Source organism: Mycena indigotica (genome assembly GCF_014461135.1).
Source record: "Mycena indigotica strain 171206Taipei chromosome Unknown Mind.scaff0010, whole genome shotgun sequence".
Classification (NCBI taxonomy): domain Eukaryota; kingdom Fungi; phylum Basidiomycota; class Agaricomycetes; order Agaricales; family Mycenaceae; genus Mycena; species Mycena indigotica.
Window position 1 is genome coordinate 1673150 of NW_023503009.1, and position 18507 is coordinate 1691656.

At 49.4% G+C, this 18507-nt stretch overlaps 4 protein-coding genes across 4 annotated transcripts; 2 read left to right on the forward strand and 2 right to left on the reverse strand.

The window, feature by feature from the left end:
• Positions 1-465: 465 nt before the first annotated feature.
• Positions 466-1019, forward strand: MIND_01128100 (uncharacterized protein; the record flags this gene model as incomplete). Its single annotated transcript, XM_037367832.1, has 2 exons — positions 466-822; positions 873-1019. 2 exons carry the CDS (start codon positions 466-468, stop codon positions 1017-1019), a joined length of 504 nt encoding a protein of 167 aa, XP_037215664.1.
• Positions 1020-5268: 4249 nt separating this feature from the next.
• On the forward strand, positions 5269-8009 carry MIND_01128200 (uncharacterized protein; the record flags this gene model as incomplete). Its single annotated transcript, XM_037367833.1, has 4 exons — positions 5269-5430; positions 5482-5911; positions 5960-7800; positions 7854-8009. The coding sequence occupies 4 exons, from the start codon at positions 5269-5271 to the stop codon at positions 8007-8009; spliced, it is 2589 nt and encodes an 862-aa protein (XP_037215665.1).
• Positions 8010-11028: 3019 nt separating this feature from the next.
• Positions 11029-11761, reverse strand: MIND_01128300 (SWIM-type domain-containing protein; the record flags this gene model as incomplete). The annotated part of the gene is made up of 3 exons (XM_037367834.1): positions 11029-11204; positions 11253-11549; positions 11596-11761. The coding sequence occupies 3 exons, from the start codon at positions 11759-11761 to the stop codon at positions 11029-11031; spliced, it is 639 nt and encodes a 212-aa protein (XP_037215666.1).
• Positions 11762-12877: 1116 nt separating this feature from the next.
• MIND_01128400 (uncharacterized protein) lies at positions 12878-15528 on the reverse strand (the record flags this gene model as incomplete). Its single annotated transcript, XM_037367835.1, has 2 exons — positions 12878-15292; positions 15340-15528. 2 exons carry the CDS (start codon positions 15526-15528, stop codon positions 15164-15166), a joined length of 318 nt encoding a protein of 105 aa, XP_037215667.1. The 3' UTR covers positions 12878-15163.
• Positions 15529-18507: the final 2979 nt, after the last annotated feature.

Here is an 18507-nt window from a genome sequence, read left to right on the forward strand (position 1 = left end):
TATTAACTGTAACTGTTTGATAGCTTTATGGAGAAATGAAAAAAGAAATGCACCTTGTAGCCACCAAATCATTCTTCCCTTCTCCACGAAGTCGCTTCTACATAGCAGTGGCCTCGGAAGTGAGGGAAGTGTCTGGTTGCAACAGAGTGAGATAAATGACAAATGTGAAGCAGGGCTTACCTCAGTAGAGAACGTTGTGGTGACCTCGTGTGACGGCACGCGATAATCTTAAGTCTCGACTTTCTCCTTGCTTGTCGGCACTCTCAGGTGCCCTCTTCCGCTTCAAAGCCGCATCCAGCAAGGCAACAATGGCTCCGGCGCCATCTCAAACTCACGCGGCAACCTAGTATCCGGCTACGGCTACGACTACATCACCTTTTGTCAATGTGTGCCGTTCCAACCCGGAGACTTTAAATTTGCAGCGGCTGGAAACAGGTGAGTTATGAGCGGATTTTCAGCGGACTCATGTGCTTACTTATCTCGGAATGGACGATAACGCTGGTCAGAAACTCGAAACACCGACCGCCATTTGACTCCAACAACGACCACCCAGCGCTGTTCCAACACGACCCCAGAACCAACCACGGCCAACAACTACTCAGGAGCACCATCGACGGCCACAACGATAACATCGACTTTCTGCCACCACCCTTACAAGCGGCCCGACTTGAGGCGGCGTTGTCGCTGGCCCAGGGCGACAATCGTTCCCAAAACTCGGCCCGCAGTGGGGACCAAAATACCCGATTTCTCCTGGCAACGGCTGCTAACATAGCTCCCGGCAAGGACCAATTCCAAAGACGATGCGAAGTAGGCTTGAAGTGGGTGAGTTATGCGCGCATTTTAGTGGACAAATATACTCACTAGTCCCAAAGATCGACCTTTCTACCGCCTTTACTGTCAAAGGAGCTCGGCCCGGAAGCAACTCCCACCGCCAATCGACTCCAACAACGACCACAGTGTGGGTGGGGACAACGCCGAGCTACGCGCCGTTGTCAGTGACGAACAACTCCAAAGCGTAAACACGACTGGGTTGATGTTGGGTTAGCAGTCCAGGCAATGTGGAGAACAAAAACCAAACAACGATGAGGTTATCAGAGCACCAACAACGTCAACTTGCTGAGCGACAACGATACCATTGCCAGTGCCATCCTCCCTCGTGCGCCGTCGTTGACGACCACCAATACCAATCAAGTTAGCTTGCAAGACAACTCGGCAAGACATACTAACGCAGAGCTCACAGCATTCAATTGGTCACTCGTCCACCAGCAATTCTAAACCGCCATCCACTCTGCCTCGCCCGTGTTCCTCTGTCGCGCTCAAGTAAGCAAACGCGACAGGGGACGGCAATATTTCGATTTACTGCCCCGAATGATCCCACCAGCAAAGAAGACTTATCCATATGCAAGTTGGCAAAGGGGCAACATGGTTTTGGCGTGCCGTTTCGAAGGGAGCAAGCCGGCAAAACGGCTCCGCGCTGCAACCAGCGTGCCGAAGACTGGCCTTTCTTGAGTCGTCTGCCTGTTTTAGTGGCATCGTAACCGTTGGTTTGGGAGGTGACAATCCTGAATTGATCTCTTGGGCTATCGCTGACTCCGACTCGGGTCAGACCGTCAGAGTGTGGTCGTTCTGCGGGGCAACAACCGAGAAGCGAGGTCTTGCGAGGAGGTTCAGAGAGGAGGGTCGTGGACGCTGTGGGATGGCAAAAAGAAAGTACGAGAATCAGAGGCAAAAGCATTGCGTAGTACAAATGTATTACTACTTCACGTGAGCCTGAGGGTTCATTGACCTTCAAGCTTCAAGCTTCAAGCTTCAAGTGTGACAAGCATACACACCGGATTTGGCAAAATATCCCTTAAAGTAGAAACTGTCTTAGATTCTACCAGAATCTAGAACCAAATCAGCCTGTGGAGATTTGCCCAAAATATACCTTTTTGAAACTGAGAGTGATTTTAGTCAAATATATACCAGTTTTAGACAGTCTGAGATGGAAACTATCTGTGAGGCTGAAACCATTCCTGAAATGGTTAATATCTGCGCGCATATATTTGATCATGATATCACGCGCATCAAACGTGGCGAAACTGACAGTGAAATCCTTTGTTTCACTGTCAGTTTCAGCGCGGATGATACTAAGGAAATCAGCAGTGGAGAAATGCACAAAGATTCTCTTTGTTTCTATGTGCATTTCTCCACTGCTGAAACTCTAGGTTTACAGCACAATGAAACTATTGTTGAAATCTCGAGTTTATTTGTGCCAGAAATTGCAATTAAAACTATTAGTATGTACATTTCAGAAATTGTAGTAGAAACTATGCGTATATCAGCGACTTGCGAGTCAACCCGCGAGTCGACCCCAAGGGTCGGACCTCCGGGTAGACCCCAAGGTTGGAGTTTCTAGCTGGGACACGCGATTAGCGCGAGTGACAACGCAGTAGGGTCATTCCTACCTTACACCACGATCGAGGTGTCGACCGCGGTGGGCTGGGCCAGACCCAAAAGGCGTCGAAGGGTGGCGATGATCGTCGCGAAGCGCGAACGACGGTGAAGCGGCTGAGTTTCGCGTCAGCAAATGTGAATGAGTGGAGAGGGGGTCCAAACCTCATTCAGAACGCGCGCCTCTGCGTGTGCGCGACTTTCTAGTCCGGGTAGATGGTTCATCTGCCCCATGTAAGTAAGCAGAGCTGAAAAAAAACGATAACTGACCTTGTGGTTGTTGATTATGGTGTGGTGGTGGTGGTTTAAGGCAAGGTGAGTTGTCGCATCGTCACAACTCACCTTGCCTTAAGTACTCCCATCGCCATCAACGATGACAACGCGTCATCGCTGGCCAAACGACGCACCGCGTACGATGGAGGGAGGGAGGGGAGTGTGGATGGGGAGGGGAGAGCGTGGATGGGGAGAGGGAGGGGGAATATCGGCTGGAGAATCCAACAAGGTGAGTCTTTATTGACCGCGACAATTGAAGCACTCACCGGGATGAGATTGGGCACTGCGGGATGACGACTGCGTCGTTTCGCTGGGGATTCGCAGGAGGCGCGCGCACATGGCGTCGCTAACCGGGGCCATTCTCCCAAGTTGAACGCGCGCAAGGCAAGCCGGCAACGCCGCTGATTTTGGAAAACGCCAACCGGGTCACCCAGACCCAACCGCCAGTCTGTTGCGCCTGAGACTCTCAGGAGGATGAGGAGATTGTTGCTCCGCCTCATCCTGAAAGTCTCAAGTGCAACGCGTGAGAATTGGGCCCGGCGCCGTCGTGTTTTGTGGAATGCGCGCAGGCCCAACTGGTCGCCCGTTTCCCTTGAAAACTTCAGGATCGAAGGCGCTACACCACCGCTGTCTGTAGTTTTAATTTCAGGCGGAACGAGTAGGAAACGAGCGCAGCGCTCACCGATCTTCTAAGACTGACTGATGCAGGTAAAACGCGCTGGGAAATGGACCCAGAACCAGTAGGACCACCACTGCGCGCCAAACAACACCACGCCTCTGCACTCGTACGACTTTGCGTGGCTCCTCGGGCAGCGGGGCACCGCAGTCGTCATTCAGTTCGGGCTCGGCCGCGAGCCTCCCAGGAAACCCGATTCCCATCACAATGGTTGCCGCTGGGACAGTTACTATCTCAGTTTTCCTGAGTTTTTTTGTTGGTCTGAATTACTACTTCAAGTCTGGTGCTAATTTTCGGTGACGACGACCAAGTCGTTTTTTGTGCCATATCTTCCAGAGCATGTCCCTGTTCGTTCACATGATTCTTCCTTGCAACGCGTTTTTGCGAGCGAGCCGGATAGCACCAGCGCCAAAACCAGCTCTTCCCCCGTTGACCCCGCCGCTGGCGCTGCCACCAGTACCGGAGCTGCCGCTAGCATCGGCGCTGGTTTGGCGCAGCACCCGCACCCATGTCAGCTCCGGCTACGGCAGCGGGGTCAACATGGGAGACGGCCACACTGGCTCCGGGGGGACAGTACCGGCACCGCAGCACCAGCACTGGCGGCATTCGGGTCAACCGGGCACTCGGTGATGGCCGGTGGCGCAGCAGAAGCGGACAGGCAGCGGCGGGGTCAATCGGCGCAGCAGAGTTGACGGCTGTCCCACGCGTCAGCATTCCTCTCCTCACTGGCAACAAGACCGCAAAACTCACTCGATTTGGACGCGCGTGCGGACTTTGCCGCCTTAACCTTTGCGGTTGCATATTCGGCGCCCGTTCTCCAGATTGAAAAGGGCGGTGCATTTGGCGGCAGCAATAGAACCATCATGCTGCTCGATGGTCAGTTCTCAGAATTTACTTAAAATGCACAGAACGCACGCGGACGCATTCAGGGTGGTATGCGCGCCAGATGGTTATACGAGGACTTCACCTAGTATTGGTCGCAGGAAAGCCGGTACTCAAGTAGCACCATTTCCATCCTTCACATCGGGATCGGGTTGGGAAAAGACGGTAAGGACGTTGGGCACAGCAGTCATCACAACACGGTAAAACGATGCTAGACTGGCTGCCGTGGGTCGGTAAGAGGGTATTCGGTCGAGGAACAGGAATTGGCGCCGCAAAATCAGTCAGCAAGGTAACCCTATGTCAGACTGGTTGTAGCGGAAATGCACAGTTGCGATATTTCTGTGAGGCTCAACTCAGTCAGCACGGTAACCCGAAGCCAGACTGGTTGTTGTGAGTCGAAGAAGAAAATACAGTTTCAATTTGCTGTCGGTTTGTTTTGACGTATTGGAAAGAATCAAGTCGAGTTCACAGTTTCGATATTTCTGTGAGGCTCAACTCAGTCAGCACGGTAACCCGATGCTAGACTGGTTTTCGTGGGTCGAAGAAGAAAACACAGTTTTCAAATTGCCGTCAGTTTGTTTCGACAATTAAGTTGCTGCATTTCAAGCATGAGCGGTCTGCAGAATGGTTGAACACACTGGTGGACGTCAAGCGGTTGGAGTATGAGCTTACACAAGATAGAGGGGGTAGGCCTCTGCACTTTCGGCGCCATCTGGAAAATAGCCATCTGTAGACTTTGAGAAGTACTTTAGAGCATTTGCACTATGACCCGTGGCTCACCAGAGAGGTTAGAATGAACTAGAACTTAGTGCAGGTGAAGCCTAGTGGAGGTCAGCTGCTGATCCTGACCCGATTTGGTGTCACGGTCACTGGCACAACCCAGATTGGCACTCTCTCGGAAATTCTCAACCCCGGTCAACCTAAGCGGTGGGATACCCTGCTTTCTGGGCTCGGATTGAGCGGTGGGCTACCCTGCTCGTCCTACTCCCAACCGGCTTTGAAGAATGGCTCCTCCGACTTTCGATTGCACTTGCAAGCTACAGCCCTTCAAACATGTTGTGAGCACGAAAAAACGGAAGGAGCATCTCCTGGAGTTGGAAGCCTTTTTGGCGGCTGATAAGTCCCAGAATCAACCTGCCCCTTCATCTATATCCTCTTCCGAAATTGTGATTCCATCGCTTTTGCTAGAAACTACTTAACTTACCTGTACTTTCCAGGATCGTCTGGTATTAGAAACGGCGCGCGTGGCTCTTTTTGACCATCCAACAGAGGAGTTGGAAACTCTCAATCCAGATCCTCTCTCTCTGATGGGTGACTTGGAAAAGTCTGCAGTTAAATTGAAAAAACGCAAGACACAAGTCGCTGCTCAAAAGTCTCGACAAGATCTTCTTGCGGCCATCTCTGTAGACATCCAGGTCGCCAAACAGGAGTTCCAGTCTCGCAATGATAAAAACGACCCGTGGGTCAAAGTTCATCGAGCGGAAGACGAAATTGCATGCATCGCACTGATCGCAGCGTCGCTTCAGAGGGTACAAACCTCGCCGCAAAAAGCAGTAGTTGCGGCACAGCTGAGCGAGCTGGAAACTCAGTTGGCAAACTTCAGAGCAGGACTAGCTCCCGAAACACAACCTTTGCGTTATGACACAGGTCAGTTTGCCCGTTTTCATGTCATCAATAGGCTTATCATTGGTACAGCGTATCTGTATGAAGACAATCTCAAACATCTGCATGAAATTGCGCAAATCATGGTCATTTTCTCTCTTGTTTGCAACACAATACTCGGACTAGCCAGGACTCCTGTTGATTTCATCATGGGCACCATGCGGCTCATTGTCAAACTAGCATTTGTCTCTGTCATGTCACGAGGAAAGGAAGGGGAGGATGATGAAGATTCTGGCTATGGAGTCGCGGCGCAGGGCATTATCGATCAGCTACCCACATCGCTGCTCGACTCAATGAAACAACTCGAACTTGAAGGGAAGACCACCTTGTATGCCGCTTGCCCCTCGTGTCACCATCTCTACGCGCCGATGGTCAGCACGGATAAGAAGGGAAAATGGCTCAGCAAGTGCGAGAATGTTGTAGTTGGTGTGGACGGTCGATCAAAGTGCAATACATTACTATTGGGCAAAGATCATCGCCCTCTAAAGCCATTTCTATCGCCCTCCTTTCTCGACTATCTCGGTCGCCTCTTGTCGAATCCCGAAATCGAAGATTTCATCGAAAAGGCAAATCTCACCTCGATCGCAAATGAATATACCGATTCCGTGATGCAAGGGCAGCTTATACAGCAGTTCAAAGGACCTAAGCAGGATGAATTGTTCATCAAACAGCCCGGTTGCCTCCCTATCGCGTTCTCAATCAGTGTCGACTATTTCCCTCCGCGCGGGGCCAGCATACATTCATCATCGGCAAGTATTGGTGTGCTAAAGCTTTCTTGCTTGAACCTGCCTATACATCTTCGTAACGCCCCAGAAAATGTCTACGCCAGCATCCTTCCTGGTCCCACATCACCAAAAGGCGCTTCATTGAACCCATATCTGAAGCCTGTTATCGATGTTGCGTTGGCTGGTTGGGATCGTGGCATATGGCTAACCAAGACGGCCAAACATCCAAAAGGCCGTCTTTTGCGTCTGGCTCTACCTCTGTCCATCAACGATCTCCTTGCGGCCCGTCAACTGAGTGGACAACCAGCTCATAATCACACAATTTATTGTTCTCGTTGCAATGCCCACCATCGAGCGACAGTCTATCGGACAGATTTTAACCGTGAATGCAAGTCTATCGATGAATTACGAAAACATGCGGCGGCTTGGCGGGATGCTGACACGATCGCTCAACAAAACAAAATCTATACGGAACATGGAGTGCGTTGGTCGGAGTTATTTCGACTCCCATATTGGAACCCAACGACTATGCTTGTTCCTGACCCAATGCATACTGTGCTTGAAGGAGTAGTTCACTACCACTGCCGCCGCGTCCTTCAAATTGACCAAGATATTGCCAAAAAACGGGATTCAGCTCCAATTGCCTTCCCGTTCGATTGGTTTCCTCTCACCCCTGCGACAGTAGAGTCGGCACCCAAAGATATTGGGCCGATGCCAGATCGCTATCCACTTGTATCTCGACTTCAGCGTCTCCTTCAGCGTGAAATCGAGGATGTACCAGCTGACACAGAGGACAGTGACGTTGAACTCGATGATGATGTTGCTCATGAGAACGAGGATGGGGATGCAGACGACGGCAACGACGGGCCCAACGAAGCTGATGAACCCAACCCACAACTCCGCAAGCAAGTCCAACGAAATGCATTGCTTACGGAGGACAGCCTGCGTGAGAAACTCATGGCAATTCCAAAAGACGCTCTAATTTGGGTTTGCTGGACTCTGAAACTTCGCGCTGCTCGCGGAAAGCCCCCAAAACCTCCAAAACAGCCCAAAGTCAGTGATGCTGAGTGGGCCCGTCTTAGCGACGCGGAAACTCTGACTAATAAGTACACGCTCAAGGAAGCTTTGGTCCAACCCCTCATGACTTGGGTCAGTCAATTCCAATCCATCCTTGGTGTGCTGAACACTCATAATCCTCCTAGCGATTGAGTCATCCCAAGCGGGACTTGAACTACGTCCCAAAGCCGAAAATCATATCTGTGGACACGATCTCGTATATTCAGAAAGTCATATCTGAGACAGAACGAGCGACTTCGGTCATCAACTTGACCCCGAATCCGAGGAAGACCGGCTTATGAAAGACGCCATCGTTGAGCTGGATGCACCAGAGCTCCTAATAAAAGAGGAACAATCGCTTGAACAAGCCGAGTTGTCCTCAACCGACATTGCTAGTGGAGACCACGGAGTAGCTGATCAGCCTGACATGGAACCTGCATCGTCCTCGACCGCAGTCCCCAACGGAGATCCTGTAGCAGCTAATCAACTTGAAACGGAACAGGCATCGTCCTCAAATGCGATTGAGGAAACACGTCAGGAAACACCGATTCTGTTGACGGTCTTGGGGAATATTTGCATTGCATTGCGCTGCGTTTGTTGATGTGCGGTTGGGTCGGGCTCTGAGCGTAGTGTAAAATGAAATGTAAAATGAAATGTACATATATTTTCTGTATCCAAATTTCCATTCGTTTTACTTAATCCGCAAGTCCTGTTTTCCCCCCACGCTTACCATAGTTTTAGCCCAAACATATCCTGATATAGCCTGATCCGAAATAATATATGGCTAGCCTACTTTTCTACCGTATTTCTAGCCCAAATGATACATCCAAGTTAGCCCAACGTGTTCCCAGGTTCAGCCCATGCGATGAACCACCGACTATAGCCAAGTATCTATGCTGAATGTACCAGGGACATAGCCCGATTTTTTTGCAGTCATGAACTGGATAGATAGCCCGACTTTTGAAATTATCTCTTCTATACTTAGCCCGAGACTTACAACAACAATGATTTAGCCCATTATTGTTTTTGATTTTACCAAGTATGTAACCTGATTTTCTGCAGCCACACACTTGATACATAGCCCGACTTTTTTTAACAAAGATTCTATATGTTTAGCCCAACATTTTCCTGTTCCACAATAACAATAATGTAGCCCACTATTATTTTGATTTGACCAAGGATGTAACCCAGTTTTCTGCAGCCATAAACCCAGTATATAGCCCAACTTTTTATTATTATCCCTTTCTAGCCTAGCCATATTTTGCTGTTACAACACAAAGATAATATGACCCAGTTTTTCCTCTTGTAGTTCCACTAATGATCTAACTTGCCTTTCTGGAGTAACTGTTTGGGTTTATTCTGGCATACATTTTTGATCTGACTGAATCTAATAAGATGAGAAAAAAAAAACAGAAAAAAATAAGAAATTAATATATATCAGATATAATTGAAGATAGAAAGAGAAGCAATATACAAGGATTGAACCGAGGACAGCAAGCCTATCCACCTCCAAATCTTTTTCAGCATCGAGAAGTAGACTAGCCAACTATACTAGAATGGAATATAGACAACATATGTATAGACCTGAATCTTTAGTTATTATCAACAATATATTCTATAGCATATTCTGTACCTTATCTGAACACATCATGCTCAGTCATGTACTTCTCATGTAGAATCAGATCCTCTACAGCGAGAGACAGGGAACACAGGAAGGAGCAGAAGAGGTTAAGAGTATCTGATCAATAGGAGGCATTGCTGACTCAACAGCCTAATGCAACCCCTGACACTAGCTTTGACAAGGGGCCGCTTTAACAGGCCCTTTCGGTTTGATTGTGCTCTGCTTGTGGGTGTCACGGATAAGACCCGGCCCGTCCGCTCCGGCGCTGGTGTCGGGCCATCGCGGGCCCGTAACACGCAGCATGTGACGACGGGGAACATGCGCCCCAGTAGGAGGAACGCACACGTGGGAAGCACATGACCGAGAACGACGTGTCGAGCCGTCGCCGAGCCCAACTCGACACAAGGGGACTGGGGAGGAGTGCTAGGAGGTCAGGAGTAGCGCCTGGCCCGCAAGGGATGTACGGTCGTCCCCTCTGCGGCCAGGAATGGGAGCGAGGAGGAGGAGGAGAGGCCAGGGTGTCCGATCACCCCCTTTGTGGGCCCGCGTATATAAGGCGCGATAGTGTACCCTGTACTCTATCGCTTAGATCGTCTGAAGAACTACCTTACTCCGTGCGAGGAGACGCTATCGACTCATCGGGCCCGACACGACCCGATTCGAACCTTCGACCACCGACTACGGCAAGGGACCGAGTTCACGGGCCCTTTCGGTTTCGATCTACCCCGCCCGCCGTACCTGCGGGCCCGACTATCCGTCTGTTCTGTTCCGGGCGCGCGTTCTTAGGAGAGGTTCTTGCACGGCCCGACCCGCAGTCTGACAGTGGGTCTGACAATCTGTTTGTTCTGTTTCCGGGCGTGCATTTCTTAGAAGAAGCCTTGCACAGCCCGACCTGAAGCCTGACACATAGTTACTACATATCCATTACTCACAATACTATTACGATAATAAATAATTTTCAATAAATAAATACACAAATATAAAAAATATCAATGATTGCGTTTTGACCGGCGCAATATTGGAGTTTCAGGTGCTTGAGGCCCAGGACTAGAAGTCAGGGGTGGAAGAGGAGAAGATAGGAGAGGTGGAGATTCTAATTGATTATTAGATTCCACATCCAAGCTTTATCACAAAAAATAAATAAATAAATAAATCTTTTCAAAAAAAAAGCACATACTTTTCTGACTTAGACACACTGATACCCAGGTCTAAAACATGACCTGACTCAGTTGCATCTTCAGATATGTCCAGTGGTACTTCTTTATGCTCCTGTCGCAATTTTTCAAAAATTGCAAAACGATACATTTGAACAGCCCATGGTGTGATGATCTTCTGAAGATGTTGAAGATTTTCTGAGTTTTGACAGAGAAGGGTCATTGTGAAGCACACATAGATGCCCATGGCTATTCGTCTGGAATGCTTGGTGCTGCAAAAGGAAATAGGTAAGTCTGATTATCTCCAGAGGAGTGCTCTAACCTGGGGGGCAATATCCATTGTCCAAAGAGTCCAATCAATTGGTACATTAAGATGTTCCAGTAGGTTTTGCAGCCAAGTTCGGAGTAACTGAAATCTTTGTTAACACAGGCCTATAGGAGGTTATGAACTGACCAATATAATCAAGGAATGTTTTGACTTTCTCCAATCCTGAGAAGAAGGGTTAATGCCTACTCTCCATGAATCAAAGAGTGTAAAGGTGGATGTTAGAAAGTCAATCTGAACACAGAGCCAATGGTCGACAGTATAGATAGGAATTTGGACTTCTTCTTCTCTTCTTTACTAGGCTTATTCTTTTTCTTGGAGGGCTTCTTTGGATTGGCGACAGACTTTGTTCGACTGGGATGCAATGGCTGAACTCTTGCAGGGCGACCAGGACTCACTGAATAATGTTCAGAGCCTTTGTGCGACTCTAATAAGTGGTGCTCACCTTGACTACTCATCCGTGTGAGTGGGTCGTCGATATCGACTCCTGATGCATTTCCATCGCTCTCATCGACATCCTCGTCCTCAACCAGTATACCATCACCAAGCTCCTCCTGGATAGTCGAGGGCAGCTCTGCCCATGGATCTTCTTCCTTACCCAACTGTGCCAGAAATCGCTCATAGTCTCTAGTAATCGTGCTGTCTTTGCGCCGGGGAACAGTCTTGATGCCTTTCGAGCTCTTCTTTGGATTTCGTGATTTTCCTGCAGCACCTTTCCCTCGAAGTGCTCGTTTTTCAACAGCTAAACTCAGTCAGTTGAGTACAAGCCTTGATACAGCAATGTATACCTTCATACTCGTAAACAGTGCCATACTGAATCTCCAAGCGAACAGCTACAATATGTTCGCATGACTTCCCAGTTTGACGAAAGCCAGAGCAATTGCAAGATAATGAGTTGTCATGCTGCTCGACCACAACATAGTATTGCCGACGACGGTGGCCTTCGCGAGCCATGGTAGAGAGCAAGAATAGGAGTTGAATGACAAATGATTACAGTGATTCAAGGTTACACTTGTCGCCTCTACTCGTCGCTTTGACTCTTTTCAGACTCAGACTCCCCTTCGTCATCTCCAAGTGCCTCTGGATTTGCAACACGCCAAACACGACGACCCTTATGGTCTTCTAACTGGGGAATCACCGCCTTGCCCGAGTTCCATAAACGATGACCCCGCTCCGCAATCTTGAATTCTGTTGCGTCAAAACGTGGCTTATCGTACTGCCAGTTCTCAAAGAACGAAAACCATTCATTTGCGATAATAACCACAAGCCGATATGCGCTATTCAATATTTTAGCATCACAACAATAGTCTATTCACTTGTACTCACGATTTGTTGGCCCGATTCTCTAGAAATATCTGGTCAAAAGTCTTGAATGCACGCTCTGTCCAATTATTAGTCGAAATTCGGTCACGGTTATGTCCAGCCGGTAGCCCCATGTCCGTCCACAGATCTGTCAAGATTAAGTAATGTTATAGGAGAGATAATCGTCATCTCGAACCTCGCCACTCTTCCGAGAACCAGTTTCGGGTAAAATAATCCATAATAAGGGAGACAGTGTCATGTTTGTGTGCCGACAGTATAGCCACACGTGTCTTGAAAACTCGCAGTGCTGCTGACCAATCCTCTGCTGTTTTACATCGTTGTAGCTCACGAACAGCGTGTAGCAGGAGGTCCTTGGCAGTACGTGATAGCTGAGGACGTGCTGTTGGCGACCTTGCATCCTGTTCCCAGCGCAAAACTGCCTATTTGGTATCAATGAATAGTATCATACTTGACGGACATTTGTTCACCTGGATGACATGAAATTGACAGAGACGAACACAGATTTGAGGCCAGACTATAACAGATAAGATGATATAGTACAGTCAGAACCTGAAGGCATACCTGCAATGAGAGCATTCAGCTCAGCGCGTGATTTGTCGATCATGACAAATAATGGGACCCAGCCATTGCTATCGCTTTCCACTCGTCGGGCAGCTACGCGGAGCTCGTTCGCAAACTTTGCATGAGAAGGATGGATGCCTACAGCCCCTGTGCATCTCTCAGTGAGGATAGATCAGGTTTGAGATTCTACCTGCCTCTCACAATAGAACGAGCCATTTTCTCTACCAATATCTTGACCTGGTTTAGAAAGGTGGTCAGTGTTTCAGTCGTCACATTTGCGGAGACATAAACAGGGCCTAAATGATTGAGTTATTAGTAGATTCTCTTATATGTCCAATCGACTTTCCTGGTAGCATGCGACGGTTATGATCAATAGTGGTGACGAATGTTACAGGAGCCCGGTTCTCGTTTTTATGTCTCCAACACGAGTCTAAGCCAATGCCATTTTGATTTCCCCATAGTAAGAGTGACTGGAGAGAGTGTTCGGATTTAATGCCTGTCGCAAATGCGGACGGTGGAGAGGTTGAAAGATCCGCTGAACGATAACTGAACCAGGCAGTCAGAAGAGACAAAATAGTGCTGTGGGAAACGAACTAAAAGATCTTGTCTGGATTCTTGTCGGCAAATATTCCAATTGACAAGAGAGGATCGGTGTCCAACCTTTCTGCCCTGCGAATGTTGGCTACCATGTTTTCCACTTGGGCAGATGTCGGTCGTCTGAATAGAGGTGTGTTGAATGTTGTATATGCCTTTGTCAAACCTGTCGATCTTTCAGTGTGAATTGCAACAGAAAACTATGGTCTCAACGTCGCTTAATCCGTCCTGCTGTCATATTTGCGAGCATGGCATACTCGATGATACACTGACGAATATACTGAGAGATTTGTAAACTGTCGTTTGGTGCTGGTCCATGTCGTCCACGTTGATATACAATAACCTTGCCCAAATCATCCGAACAGACTTCGAGCTAAAGCTTACTTAGACAGCAAAGACAGAGGAAGATCAGACGGACCTGAAGCTGTACCTTGCTAGAACAAGACCTGGTTGTTGCCGATGACGAGCTCTCCGACGATGACGGGCTCTCAGACTCCGACTCGCTATTGCTGCCGTAATCAGACCCGGAATCACTTGAGTGAGGTTGACGATCCGTTTTGCGCTTCTTGTGTGCTTTGGGGACATCCAACGCCGAGCAATTACCGAGACACTTATATGTTGCACGATAGATCGGACGAGGCTTGTTCCGCAAACTTTTGGGTGGTGAACGATCATCTGTGATCCAACTGAGCATGAATGGCCGTGCCCGAATGTCTTGCGGACGATCAAGAGGGTGGCCAAGGTATTGGATCTCAACGAGCTGGTCTGATATTTGATAACGATGTGGACCATAATCATTTTTCTGTACGAATATTAGTGCCTTGACATGAAACCAATATAGACTGACCGAAGACTCAAAATACTGGTATGTTTCGGATGTGCTAGTGCTTCCCAACGTTTGCCAGCCATCTGACTTGCTTCGCTTCACTTTATTCAGTGGCTTAAATCGTGGATCCGACTTTTGTGTTTGGCGACGCTTTGAGGTCTGGCGTCGAGACACTGGTACTTGGTCGGAGTCATATTCGTCGTCGGAAAAGGTCATGGTACTGAGTGCAAATGTGACGGTACGTCGAGTACGTGGAGAGAACTTGACAACCTTGAGCGGAAGCTTTGATTCAGGTGTTTCTGGAACCGGTGCGAGACTGGGGGGAGGAGTCGTATCTTCATGAAATACATCATCATCATTCTCGCGGGATCGCTTTAATTTCGAAGCATTGGTTGGCCGACCACCTTTGCCTTTTTGTGGTTTCTTGGGTCGAGCATCTGAATCATCCTGAAAAAAAGGGGTGAACAGAGCGCAGTACGAAACTTGAATTCACTCACTACTTCGTCCCTCTTACGTTTATTCCTGGATCCACCCAAGTAACGACACCGCAATGAAAGGTGTGATGAGTCGCCGATGCCCTGCGCTGACATCGTGTCGGTGCCTGAGACCAACTGCCGCTCATGGGTGAGATAGGTTTGCCATGAAGATCCACAGGGCAGTAGCCCACGCGACTGAAGCCAATGCTTGAGGTCATTCCCCGTTGTCGATCCTTGCACAACTATCATAGATGAGATACGAGTCAACGCGAAATTCAGAAGATCACTCACTGATAGGTATTGAACTGCCCGACACTCCGAGGACAAAGACCGTGAACGACTTGTTGGTTACGGCTTGATTCCACCGACGTGGAGTCATCAATGATATGTGGTATTGGCCTCGTCGAGCAGGAGGGGGAAAGGGAGAAAGCGGCGGGTGTTGAAAGCAATAGACCCAAAAAACTAAACCTGCACCATAAATTAGCGACACTCTCATCGTATTTCAGCGGACAAACGAACCCAGACTTATACGACAGAAAGCCAGCGCTGAACTGGGCTTATTTCCCATCGCAAGTCTCAGCCATGAAATGCAATGAAGCCATGTCGCAGCGAGCAAAAGAAAGCAGAGCAGTCTCCAAAAAAACCATTGCTGCCATTGTCTGACCGGAGCATCTCGATGAGTAGTCGGTAGTAGAGCCGGGCAGACTAGGGTGCACATGAGTTTGAGAGCTATGGAACTGGAATCAACACACCTGGCATTGCTGGACCAGACTTTTGCCTGCTGGAGATGGTGGTAATAAAGGATACTGGTCGAGGATGGTTTCGACCTCGGTTTGCGTAGAAGTCACGTACACTTGCGTAGAAGTCACGTGTACGTGACTTCTACGCAAACCGAGGTCGCCTTGAGGTCGCCAGTCAGCCCAGTTGGCAGTCCGATTCATCAGCCAAAGACGATGTCAAAACCATCCTACTCAAAGGTGGTGTGCAAGTTGGCTGAAAGTCGGGCTGGGACAGGGAAATGAGAGCACAAAAAAGTCGGGCTGGATTATTGTTGCTTCAGTGCTTGCGAAAAGTCGGGTTGGGGCAGATGATTAGGCTGCAGTGCACCAATGGTAGTAGGATGGTATGGCGGTCCGTTTGTAAAATAAATAAATCTCAAAATATAAATGGAAATCTCACCTGGAAATAAGTCAGTTCCCATCTCAAGAAGTTGAGAGGCTACCGTGAACTGTTTTTGGTCTATTGTGGAATAATGTGTGAGCAGTTTGTTTTCCGCGAGAAGGGTCTGCACGTGACCGCACGTGACTCTGGCCGGGGCCGGGCCCAGGCCGATCGTGCTCGGAACTTGCCTTTCTGACCACATTCTGGATCGGCACACCCACCTCCAACTTTGCAAGGACGATTGCGAGCAATCATGCACTTGCACGCGCTCGCCCGCATTCCTTGCGACCTTCTCGCCCGAATACCCCCACCCTCTACCTCCTTCCAACCGCCAACCATTTCCCCCTAACCTCCAGCCCTGTGTCGTGCACATGCCAGGTGGGTCGTGGCAAAGGCCTCCGCGTTCGGACCGGCCTGCCCGAGCCCGTGGGAAACGCCACGCTGGCGTCCGAGTCTGCTCCTCTTCCCACCAACACGGCAGGCGCCTTCATGCAGGAAACGAGAGGGAACTGAAAAGGAACGGAGGGCTCGAGGACGGGAGAGGAAGGTACTGATGCGGGGGGCCACAAATGGGTGAGTCTGAAGCTACTAGGCTCTTGCTTTCGTTGCTGACAACGTTTTCGCAGTCAAAAAGATGTGCTTGCGGCAACCAGGGTCTTACTTGATAAACTGCCAGCGAAACGACTCCCACGGCTTCACACGCTTCTTGGGACCGCCCCGCTCAGACAACAAGTTATACCAATGGTCAAACTAGCACTGGGGTAGATCGCCGTCCACCAGATGTGCGGGCCCGCCTTCTGCCAGCAGTCGCAATCCTCAACACTCTCTTGCTACTACATACGAGCTCTGGGTCTGCTCCAGTTGCCGCGAATGCACACGTGCAAGGCCAAGCCTATGTTGGTCCGACAACAAGTCTTCGAGAGCATATAGGGAGCTCCACAAACGAATCTCAAGCCCGCATCTAAGCACAACCTCAAAATGCATCGGCTCCTCTAACGGCTTTCAGTGCCTTAGCTGCCCCAACTCCAACTTCTTCCGGCCTCAATCCGCGCTCATTGGAAGCACATTTATCAACACCTTTTTTGAGCAATGGACGATACGACGACCGCTGACTCTCGCGACCGTTCTGAGCCACGCGAGAGCCTGCGAGGCCAACTCCGCCACGCGACAGTACGACAGATATGCAAACGATCGTCACACTGGTGGAGAACGTTACCCGCCATTGCCATCTTCTGTGGAACAAGACTGTGACCACTACTTACCTGGTGGTGACCGATACATCCCGGTTTCAGCAAGCGAATGAGAAAGAGCACGCGGAAGGGAGCGGGAGCGAGAAAGATATCCACCACCTTTGCCTCCAAGATCAGCGTCTGTATTACCAGCTCCAGCGCTTGTTGAATGCGACCGTCGTGACTGGCCAACGGACTATGGCGGATATGCGGAGTTGGGAAACCCGCGTCAGCATCAGCACCACATCCACTTCATCCAACAAATCATCCTGCTGCTGCCGCACATCCTGTGGTCTTAGTGCTGTTGCTGCTTCGTCTCCTTATGCTACATCCGCCCAGTTACAAAGGCCCCCCAGCGCCATCTCCTCCTCGTGACTCCCATATTCGTCCTCGAAGTCTCAGTCCTGGTTGTGGTGTCATCGCACGATTTGCACCACCCATAAAAATGGCTAGAGGAGAAGACTATGTTGCAAGCAAGTCGTGGTGGTGCGTTCGAACCGACCGGCCGGGGCCCATGCTGGTGCTCTCGCGCAGGGAACATAATGATCACCAGTGTTGACTGCCCTGACCTCATCACCTTGGGCTTCCAGGAGCTTGTCGATTTGGAGAGTCACAAGCTGGTTGCGCAGAACGTTCTGTTGGGAAGAAAGGACAAGCTGGGTTATCAGGCTTGTCGGAGAAGGGCACGACTGCGTAGATCTTAATGGTGGTCCGACTGGTGTTAAACACCTACACTTACCACTCATCTTATAGTAGTAGAAAATGTCTAGTTCATACATTTTGAACAATTAATTTAAGCTAAATGTGGCCAGAAAGGGAAGTCTGCCAAGTTCCGAGCACTATTGGCCTCGGTCGGGGCCCGGGCCGGATCACGTGCAAACCCCTTCTCGCTGAAAACGAATGGCTTAGCCCAACTACCCATATTTCACAATGGACCACAAATATTTCAAGGTAGCCTCTCAACTTCTTGAGATGGGAGTTGACTTATTTACAGATGAGATTTTGATTCATATTATTGAGGTTTATTTATTTTACAAACGGACCGCCATAGGATGGAAGTGGGACAGGTGGCGAAAGTCATGGTCGAAATGGCAAAAGAGAGAGGCTGAAAGTCGGGTTAGCATCATGCTCGTGTGACGTGCAAAAGTCGGGCTGGATCATGTTGATCTATCGTAGAAAGTCGGGCTGGATACATGGGCTAGCAAGAGGTGTAAATACATGTTACATCCAATAGGTATATGAGTCGCGAAATCGAGGTGGGTTAACGATAAAGTTGATTGGAAAAGTGAGGCTCAATTATAGTATCGAGACAGTCAGACTTTGAGGTTAGGAACAGGCAAAGCTCGGGTTGGAATATAAGTAAGTCGTGGGCTACAAACCTACTAAAAATACGGGCTGAACGTGGACAAATGACCTTGCGCTCGGTCAGAGTGTCGCACGTGGCTACATATATAGTAAGCGTGGGGGGATAACATATTTTGGTTTACTTATTGACCCATCGAGTGACCTGATCACGACGAGGTTCCCGAT